The 9,535-nt window shown below is 60.0% G+C and overlaps 1 protein-coding gene across 2 annotated transcripts in view; it reads left to right on the forward strand.

Annotated features, from left to right (window-relative positions):
• CRHR2 (corticotropin releasing hormone receptor 2) overlaps positions 1-821 on the forward strand; it is an 84,397-nt gene extending 83,576 nt beyond the window's left edge. For both annotated transcript variants that reach the window (XM_051977833.1, XM_051977843.1), the window contains exon 13: positions 5-821. In XM_051977833.1, coding sequence (XP_051833793.1) covers positions 5-145 — 141 coding nt within the window. In that variant the 3' untranslated portion in view covers positions 146-821. The remainder of the gene's footprint in view (positions 1-4) is intronic.
• The last annotated feature ends 8,714 nt before the right edge of the window (positions 822-9,535 follow it).

Raw genomic sequence — 9,535 nt, forward strand, 5'->3', positions numbered from 1 at the left:
CCAGGTCCGAGCGGCCGTGAGGAAGAGGTGGCGCAGGTGGCAGGATCACCACTCCCTCCGAGTGCGGGTGGCCCGGGCCATGTCCATCCCCACGTCCCCCACGAGGATCAGCTTTCACAGCATCAAGCAGACGGCCGCCGTCTGATGTCATTCCCCCCCTTCCCCTTCCCCCTCCAGTCCCAAAGACGCCCCCTGCGCCTCTCTCCCTCCTTCCTTCCCTGAGCAGTTTGATGTGGGGGACAAGGGAAGTTGGGTTATGTTGGGGGGTCGCTGGGAAAGGGGCCCAAGCCTGGGCCCAGCAGCCAGGGAGCATTCGGGGAAACCCCCTTGAAGAGTCTGTCCCACTGGTCCGAGCCTCTCACCCTCAGCCCAGTGAGCCCCACTCGCCTGAAGGGGAAGGGGAGGCTCCGGGCCCGGAGAGGAGAGGCTGGAGCTGGCTGCAGAAGGCCCTCACCCAGGCCTGTCATTTTATGGGAATGGACGACTGAGGGAGAACCTGAGAGAGACGCTGATCACGGCGATGTGGACACCAGTGAAGCTGGGCTAGAGCCCAGGGCCCTGGAGAACCAACTTGTCCCGCACTGCTCACGGGATGGGCCTCCCCCTCCCCAGCTGCTCCCAGAGAGTAGGAACTCCGGCTTCCTTCCCTCCCAATCTCCGTCCTTCCCGTTGCTTGGAGGACTGGCCAGGCTTGTGTGCGGGGGTGGAGGAGGGGCGTCAGCCACGTAAACCTGGAAGCCCAAGTCCTCGGGACCCAGCCGGGCCCTTCCCCTTCAGAAACAGTGTCTTGTGTCTCTGGAATAAACCGCTCCTGAAGTGTCTGCTGTGTTCATTGAAGGTGCACCGGGGCCGCTCCTGGGGGCTGAGCCTTGGGAGGCAGAGGAGGCTCGGCCTCAGCCCCACCTCCCCTAGTCTGGTCACGGGGACCTTGTGTGACTGGGGCTGGAGACTGAGGTCAGCAGAACAGAGAAGGGCTGGGTCAACGCAGGCCGGGGTGGCCGGGGCGGGCGGGGCAGGCTGAGTCCAAGGAGGGCCTGAGAAGGAAGAGGCCCATTCAACAGAGGGAAAGAGAAAGGAGACTGCTCACTTAGCGCCAATTCTCTGGCAAAGCAAGACATCTCCCTTAGTGTCCCTGGGACTTAGTAGTCCCTTAGGACTCAGAGACCCCTAGGAAAGGTAGAGGCTAGTCTTGATCCCTGCCCCGGCCTCCCGGGTTTACTAAGAGGAGGTGAGATGACCCTTGGGGGCCTGCAGCCCCTGTTTTACATGACAAGTATATTAGAAAGGGGCACGTGAATGCTTCCAGACACGGGGCGGGGCTCGGGCTGGGAAGCTCAGTCTCCATCCCCAAGAAGGAATAAAAGTCTCAGAACCAGGAAGGTCCCAGAGACCACCCTGGCAGCCGGTGCCACAGTCCTCCTTCCGCCATGCTCCCGCCCTTTAGGAGCTGAGACAATAGCATAGAATGTGCCGGGGAGGAGAGGAGGAGGGATGGAGGGAGAGAGGGAGGGAGAAAGGGAGGGGGAAAGAGAGAGAGAAAGAGAAAGGGGAGAGGAGAGCAAGGGCGAGGGAGAGACAGAGAGAGGGGGAGGGGGAGAAGGGGAGAGAGAGACAGAGACAGAGATAGAGAGAGGGAGGAGGGGGAGAGAGGGAGGGAGAGGGAGAGTGAAAGAGAAGGAGAAAGAGAAAGGGGAGAGAGAGAGGAGGAGGGGGGAGAGAGAGGGAGGGAGAAAGGGAGGGGGAAAGAGAGAGAGAAAGAAAGGGAGAGGGAGAGTGAAAGAGAAGGAGAAAGAGAAAGGGGAGAGAGAGAGGAGGAGGGGGGAGAGAGGGAGGGAGAGGGAGAGTGAAAGAGAAGGAGAAAGAGAAAGGGGAGAGAGAGGGAAATGGCCTGTGTGTGTTTATGCACGTGTGTACATGTGTGCATTGTTTATGCACCTCATGCATGTGTTTGCACCCTTCAGAATGTGTGTCATTTTATAAATGTGAGCAGTTAGAAGTGTGTGTGTGTGTGTACGTCCACACTGCGTGGGCACATGTGTGCTACAGGTATGAGTGTGTTCACACACGTGTACGGACACACGCCTATGGCCGGTAGGCAGGGCAGAACAGGGACTTGGAGGGCGTCCAGTTTGCTTGTTCTTGGACTTGAAGGGCAGGGGTGGGAGCTGCCGGCTCAGGACCAGGGAGTCCAAGGGCCTCCAAGAACTGTGGCGAGATGGGACTGAGAGCTGCCCGTGGCCCGAGAGCTGCCCGTGGCCGAGAGCTGCCCGTGGCCCGAGAGCTGCCCGTGGCCGAGAGCTGCCCGTGGCCCGAGAGCTGCCCGTGGCCCGAGAGCTGCCCGTGGCCGAGAGCTGCCCGTGGCCGAGAGCTGCCGTGGCCCGAGAGCTGCCCGTGGCCGAGAGCTGCCCGTGGCCCGAGAGCTGCCCGTGGCCCGAGAGCTGCCCGTGGCCGAGAGCTGCCCGTGGCCGAGAGCTGCCCATGGCCGAGAGCTGCCCGTGGCCCGGTTCAGGCCGGTCTCGTGAAGGATCCAGTGACTCACACCAGCGCATCCTGTTGAGGGTCACAGAGTTGTGGGTTTGGAGCTGGAAGAGACCTCAGAAGCTCTCAAGCTCCAAAAGCTCATGTTTCAGGTGAGGAAACTGAGGCAGAGTTGAAGCGGCTTATCCAAGGTCACTTCCTAGCAGAGACAGGATTTGAACCCAGACATCCTGACTGTAGCCATTAAGGAGCTAAGGGAAAATAGAGAATTTCAGTCCGATCTCTTCTCACACAAAAGGGCTCTTTTTTGGACCCACGGGCTTGGAGCCTCCGGGGGAAAGCCTGCCCTCATCTCCTAGCAGCCCTAGGCAGTCTCACTCTGGGAGGGCCGCTTTACAACTGGGGAAACTGAGGCATTCAGAGGTGAAATGACGCCCAAGTCCCGGAGCTGAGAGCTTGCCCCAGAGCCAGTCAGAGCCACAGTGACATCCCTCCTCTCACACCTGCTGGGGTCGAGGACCATTGCCTCATGCAGAAATCTGAGACTCAGTCTTGTTGTCAGTAAAATGGGAATGAGACCAGCAGTGTCTCCGGTGGTCACTCTGAGCAATGATGATCTCCTCTGGGCTTCCACCTGAATAGTGCCCAGGGGCACTCCGCCAGAGATTAGCTCTGCTAGTCACTGGTCCTTGAGGACTTAGCTCCAAATCCTGCTGATTCCCCAATTGTCCCGCTTTTTTGTCTCTCATTCAAAGCTAACAGGAGAGATGTGGCAAAAGCCTTAGAGAAATCAGGATTTTTGTGGGGAGCACCTGGGCCTCTGCCAGACGAGCCACTGCCCAGAAAAGCTGACAGGGACGATCTGCTCCACATGGGCCTGTGCTATGCTCCTGAGGGGCCCGTGCTGTGCTCCCAACAGGCCCATGCTGTGCTCCCCATGCTGTGCTCCCTGTGCTGTGCCCCCAACAGGCCCGTGCTGTGCTCCCAACAGGCCCATGCTGTGCTCCCCGTGCTGTGCCCCCAACAGGCCCATGCTGTGCTCCCCGTGCTGTGCCCCCAACAGGTCCGTGCTGTGCTCCCCATGCTGTGCTCCCCATGCTGTGCTCCCCATGCCGTGCCCCTGAGCCTCCTTGCTCCCCGTCTTAAGAGAACACAAACCATCCTCTCAGAATGTTTTCCGAGGACTTGGCCGGAAACCCAAGCCCAGCTCAGCATCCGCGGTTCAAAGGCTCCACCTGCTTCCCACTTGAGAACTTGGAACAGAATCTGTGCTTCAGGGGAACCTTTAGAAGCGCCTGGAGCCCTTCCAGCAATCCCCCTTCCTTCTCTCCGGGTGAAGTGAGCGAGCGGGGCTGGGCGCCCTGCGTGGGGAGAACCTGAGCTTCAGGAAGAAGTGGCTCTCAATCAGTTCAATTCAACAAATGAGTCGGAGGCGTTTGTGTCAGAGCCGGGACCGCGCCTGCTGGATCGAGGGCACTGACCGTGGCTTTGGATTCCGCCGAGCGTCTCCCCCTCGCTCCCCCAGCCCCGCCCCCCGTGGCCCGGAGACGTGGAAACTGTTTCCAAGCAGCCGCTCATTTGTAGCTGGAGACACTGGGAGGCGGGCTGTGGCCCCCGTGTTCCCGCCCGGATGCCAGGCACAGGGGGGCTTTTCCTGGCCGGAGATTCGCCTCCTCGGGGTGGAAACGCCATCAGGCAGCGAGAACCCCAAGGAAAGGGGATTAAGTGAGATCCCCCTTCCTTCCGGAAGGCCCCTTCTCTGGAGGGGGGAGTTCCTCTTCCTCCATGCCCCAGCGCTGTCCCCGTGGCCACCACATCCACACAAGGGCCCCCCCTTCACTCTGAAGCACTCTCGGCTTCTCTCCCGTTTTTGAAAACCGCCCTGCACCAAAGCCGACAGGCTGAAGACCCTCCAGCGAGACGAGTCAGCCGTCGGGCGGTCTCTGAATCCCTCAGGAAAGGACACTCGCCCCCCATTCTCAGTTTCAGCAGCAACAGAGGCCACCTTTGGGGGCCCCTTTTCTCGGGCCGGAAGCCTCGTTCAGATGTTGTCCTTCCGATCTCCTCCAGGGTCACAGTTCCCTTTTGGGCCCGGCTTTTCAGACTGGGGGGAGGGAAACCTTTGGTGCCCAAAGACCTTGTGGTGGTCGCCCAATTTTAACCAACGACAACGTGACACTCGCGACTGATTCAGTCACAAACACGGAGAAGCGTCCGGGGGGGGGGGGGGGGGGAAGGTGGGGGAGGGCCATTTCTGAGCTTCGTCCCCCCACGTTCGAACAGACCCCAAAATACTGATTTCTGATCAGTATCGGCCAGGAGGAAGGGCCCGTGCGATGGCAAAGGGATGAATCGGGAGCCCTTTTATGGACAAGACTTTCCTCGGTGGCTCTGACAAAGACACACACGACAGACTTGTCCTGAAGGTCAGGAGCAAAGGGGACAGACTGGCTGGGGAGCCCAGTGGCTCTGAGGCTGTGCGGGAAGCAGATCTAGTGACGGGGTGGGGAGAGGGGCGGGGAGTTCCCAACGTTCCAGGCTTGGGAGTGTGGACCGTATCCATCCAAGTCCAAAGATGGTGGCCAAGGCAGCCTGCCCGGCTTAGCCCCCACTGGCACAGCTGCCCCTCACGGCACCCCATGTGTCCGTCATAGCATGCACGGCACAGGGAGGGCCGTGGCTAGCGCTTACTCGGGACCTGGCCCCAGAGCATCTCATTTGGTGCTTACAGCAACCAGGGAATAGAGATGCTGTTGTTATCCCCATTTTACAGAGGAGGAAACTGAGGCTGAGGATGGTAGAGTGACCGGGGTCTCTCAGCCAGTAGGGGTCTGAGACCACATTGTCAGCTTTCCTCCAGGCCCAGGGCTTCCTCTGCTGCCACGTCAGTGCCAGGAAAGGCTCCCAGGAGGGAGAAAGATTCAAGCAGCCTTGTCCCCACTGCCCACAGGACAGCCCGGGAGCTGGTGCCCGCTGGTCCAGAGAGAGGCAAAGAGCGAGGGCTCTGACCCTTCCCCATTCGCTCAATGAGGCGACGAGTGACAGAGACAAGAGCTTGTGGGCTTAATTACTGAGCCGCTCTTGCCCTTCCCATTTGCTAAAAATATAATAAAGGATGAATCGGCTCCTTAATGAGGCTCCGGCAGGCAGCGGGAGCAGCTCCGGGCTCCAAGGCCTGCATTCGGATGGGGAGCCCGGCACCTCTGACCCCCGGGGGGGGGAGGCACCCACGCAGGAGAACTGCCGGGGAGAGGCGGCGAAGGCAGCAATTATCTCCTTTGTTCTCCTCCTCCTGGGGGGCTCAGCTCTGGAGAAGGAGGAGGCGCCTGGCCCCGAGCTTCCCAGCCTCTGCCCACAGATGTCTTACCTGGAGATGAGGGGCAAGGGGGCTCAGGGCTGCGTCGGGGTTAGGGGATCTCACACACACACACACACAGGCGCTCGGAGCTTGGGGAGCACTGCCGGTGACCTCGATTCCCGGAGGCGCTCGGAGCTTGGGGAGCACTGCCGGTGACCTCGCTTCCCGGAGGCGCTCGGAGCTTGGGGAGCACTGCCGGCGACCTCGCTTCCCGGAGGCGCTCGGAGCTTGGGGAGCACTGCCGGCGACCTCGCTTCCCGGAGGCGCTCAGCTCTCCGACACGAGTCCGCCAAGTCAAGCTGAATCATCCTGCATCATCGAGTACAGTCCATAAAGGCCCATTGGAGAGCCTGGACTTTCTTCCCATTGCCCTGATTCCACTCCGAGGCCAGAGGGAAGGTCTGGGGCTCAGCAAGTGCAGGGAGGAGAGTGGGGAGGAGGAGGAGCCGTAAGATCGGCCATCAGAAGGTAGTTAGGCCGGACCATGCGCATCGGGGGCCGAAACCGTTCCGTAAAGTCCCAGAGCAGCTGCAGCTGGCCATGAAAAGCTCTGACTGCCAGTTACAGAGATCGTGCGAGGCCATCAGTGAAATCCTGGAGTCTGGGCAGGGAGGCAACATGGGCGTGAGCCCTTCGCCGCCCACCAGGACGCCCCACGAAACACACAGGGCAGCATTTGGTACCTTGCGCTTCCTCCTTGTCCTTAGGACTGACTGTGACATAGCATACACCCCCCTCTTCCCCGGACTCTGGGCTCCCCTCCCCTCAAACCCCTTGACGACCCCTATTAATACTGTGTTTACTTTCCCGGTAATTTGCCTTCAGTTCATAAGGAGGCATTTGACAAAGCCGGCTGGGGGGAAAGGGAGTGCCGGCGTGGCCCTGCCGGCGTGGAGACCTCGCTGCCGCGTCCTGGCGGACCCTCGTGGCCGGGCTGGCCCGTGGTGATGCTGCAGGCGGGGTCTCCCCCACTCCCATCAGCCACGAAAGCCCAGACCCAGCCTGGTCGCCCCAGGAACCCCAAAGGCTCCCTGTTTGGCTCCTCCGCCTCCTGTATGGGAGCCAGCCCGCATCCCGAGTCCAGCCCCCAGGGACGCGGCCTGCGGCTGCACCTTGATTCCCGCTTTGGCTCCCAATGTCGCCCCACTCTTCTCCACCTCCCGGCTCCAGGGGCTTCCTCCAAAAGTAGCCCCCTCCCCGGCCCCTTCCAGCTAATGGGGTCTCTGGGCAGCTTTTCTCCAGCTCACCCCGAGTGCAACTGTTGGCACGTTGACCCCCGTCAGACTGTGAGCTCCGGGAAGACAGAGCCGGGCCCTTCGCCTTCACCGGCCTCCCCAGCGCTCAGCACCATGTCCTGCAGGCTCCCGCGCTCACCTGCTTCCAAGAAGGCCCCATTTGGGTTTTCTTGGCCAAGATCCTGGAGCGGCCTTTTCCTTCTGTTCATTTTACGGATGAGGAAACTGAGGCAAGCAGGATGAATTGAGCCAGTGGGCGGTCTGAGGTCAAATCTGAATTCATGAAGCCAAGTCTGCCCAATTCCAGACCCAGGAAGTAATTGCCAAACACTTTCCTGACCCCAAACTCCATGTTAATGGGGAAAGCGCATCCACGGAGGAAGCGCGCAGGCAGGTGGATGTGTATCCGGCCGGGGTGCCCCAGGGACCAGTGCTGACTAATATTTGTTATCAGTTTGGACAAAGGAATAGATGGCAGGATCAATGAAGCTGGGAGGTGGCTAATACACTGACTGCCGGGATCCTGAGGGATACCGGCCAGTGAGAGCAGGAGGGATCCCCGGAGATCCCGGCCAGTGAGAGCAGGAGGGATCCCCTGGGGATCCCGGCCAGTGAGAGCAGGAGGGATCCCCGGGGATCCCGGCCAGTGAGAGCAGGAGGGATCCCCGGGGATCCCGGCCAGTGAGAGCAGGAGGGATCCCCTGGGGATCCCGGCCAGTGAGAGCAGGAGAGCCAATTGTAGAATTTGTATAGCCAAACATAGTCACACTTGGGTTCAGAGTCAGCAGCCCACACACAGGCCTGGGAGGGCGGCCTTGGGACACCGCGGGCCTGGCTCGGGGCCTAGGGAGATGACACTGTGGCTTAAGGAGATGATACTTTGTGGCCTAGAGAGATACTTTGTGCCCGGGGCGTGACCTAGGAAGAGGATACTTTGTGGCCTAGGGGGACACCATGCGCCTGCCTGTGGCCAAGGGAGACCCTGCAGGCCCTTCTCCCGGTGCTGCTGATGGTTGAGCTCCCGCCGTTAGAGATAGACCGGCTCCCAGGCAAACGCGGTCCTGCTGGCCCCTGCGCGGGGAGCGCCATCCGCGGTCCCTTGGCCCGAGTCTCGTGGGGATTCTGGGCCCCACGTTCTGGGCAGCCCACTTCTAAGAGTCATCCCTCCCTCTGAATGATTTGGGCTGGATTCCCACAAGGCCGGGGTTGCCCAATGGGGCGACTTGGGCCAATTCCAGTAGCCGTGTCATAGAGCCATCGGCATCCAGCGGGGGGCTGGGGGACTGTCCGGGGATCCCAGCACAGCGTTTTCACCTTTTCTGTTGCTTTTTTTTTCTCATTTTTTTCCCTTGTTGATCTGATTTTTCCTGTGCACCACGGTAACATATAGAACCGCCATGTTTGATCCATATTGGATCACTTACTATCTAGGGGAGGGGGAGGGGGAAGGAGGGAGAAAATGTGGTTTTGCAGGGCTGAATGCTGAAAACTAGCTTTGTATTTTGAAAACAAAAATATTTTTTAAAAAACAGTTGGGGTCACTGGGTCCCAGCAGCCCCAGAATCTGCCCAGATCAGCAGCCGCCGATTCACACGCGTTCCCTCGCTTGGCGTGACCGACCCTGGGAAGCAGGCGTTGAGCAGCCGCTCTATGAGGGGGGGCGAGGGAGAATGACCTTTATCTGCCTCTGGAGCTGGGCCCTGGAACCCTTACTCCCACATCAGAGAAGGGGGAAGCTCCTGGAGAAGGCCCCAGTGACATCCCTCTCCCCGCCCCCCACCCTCCCTGCCCTCTCAGTGGTAACGTGTAATGGGCCAGAGCTCTGGAGAAATGTACCTGAAACAAGGATTCTCACAAGGTGCCAGCTCGGTGGGACTGACGAGACAGTGGCCATCCAGCTTAGCCTGCAAGTTCTCTGGTTCAGGATGACTGACAACCTTACAACCAATAATGGCTGAGACCCAGTTACTGTCAGGATGTGATTGTATATTAATGGGGACAAACTCAGCTGGGTCAGACCTGGAGAAGACAGAGGGCCGGGGGCGGGAGCTCAAGCTCTGGGAGCCAAGGAGACCTTCTACCTCTCCCCACCGGGGGGCCGGCCCGTCCTCCTGCTCCCCCCGGAGACCAGGGCCCATCTGAAGGCCTCCGGAAAGCTGGCCGGGCCCCAGGCGAGGAGACAGACCTTGAAGGAGACAATAAAGAATTGGGACTTTATCCCGGGCTATTCTCCTGGGGATTCCTCGGCTGGTCCCGAGAGCTCCAGAAAGCCGACCCTGAACGTCACAATAACGCCCTGAGCATCTCTCCCCGGACGACCGTGACCAGGAGACAAAGAACGGGGAGGGCTGAGCTGGGGGGGTGGGCGTGGGGACCCCAGGGAAAACTCACAGAAAGAGCCAAGAAAGTCTGAGATGTTCAAGGTTTATTAAAGCATCTTGATGTGGAATCAGAGACAAGAAAC

Source organism: Antechinus flavipes, chromosome 1 (genome assembly GCF_016432865.1).
Source record: "Antechinus flavipes isolate AdamAnt ecotype Samford, QLD, Australia chromosome 1, AdamAnt_v2, whole genome shotgun sequence".
Taxonomy (NCBI): Eukaryota; Metazoa; Chordata; class Mammalia; order Dasyuromorphia; family Dasyuridae; genus Antechinus; species Antechinus flavipes.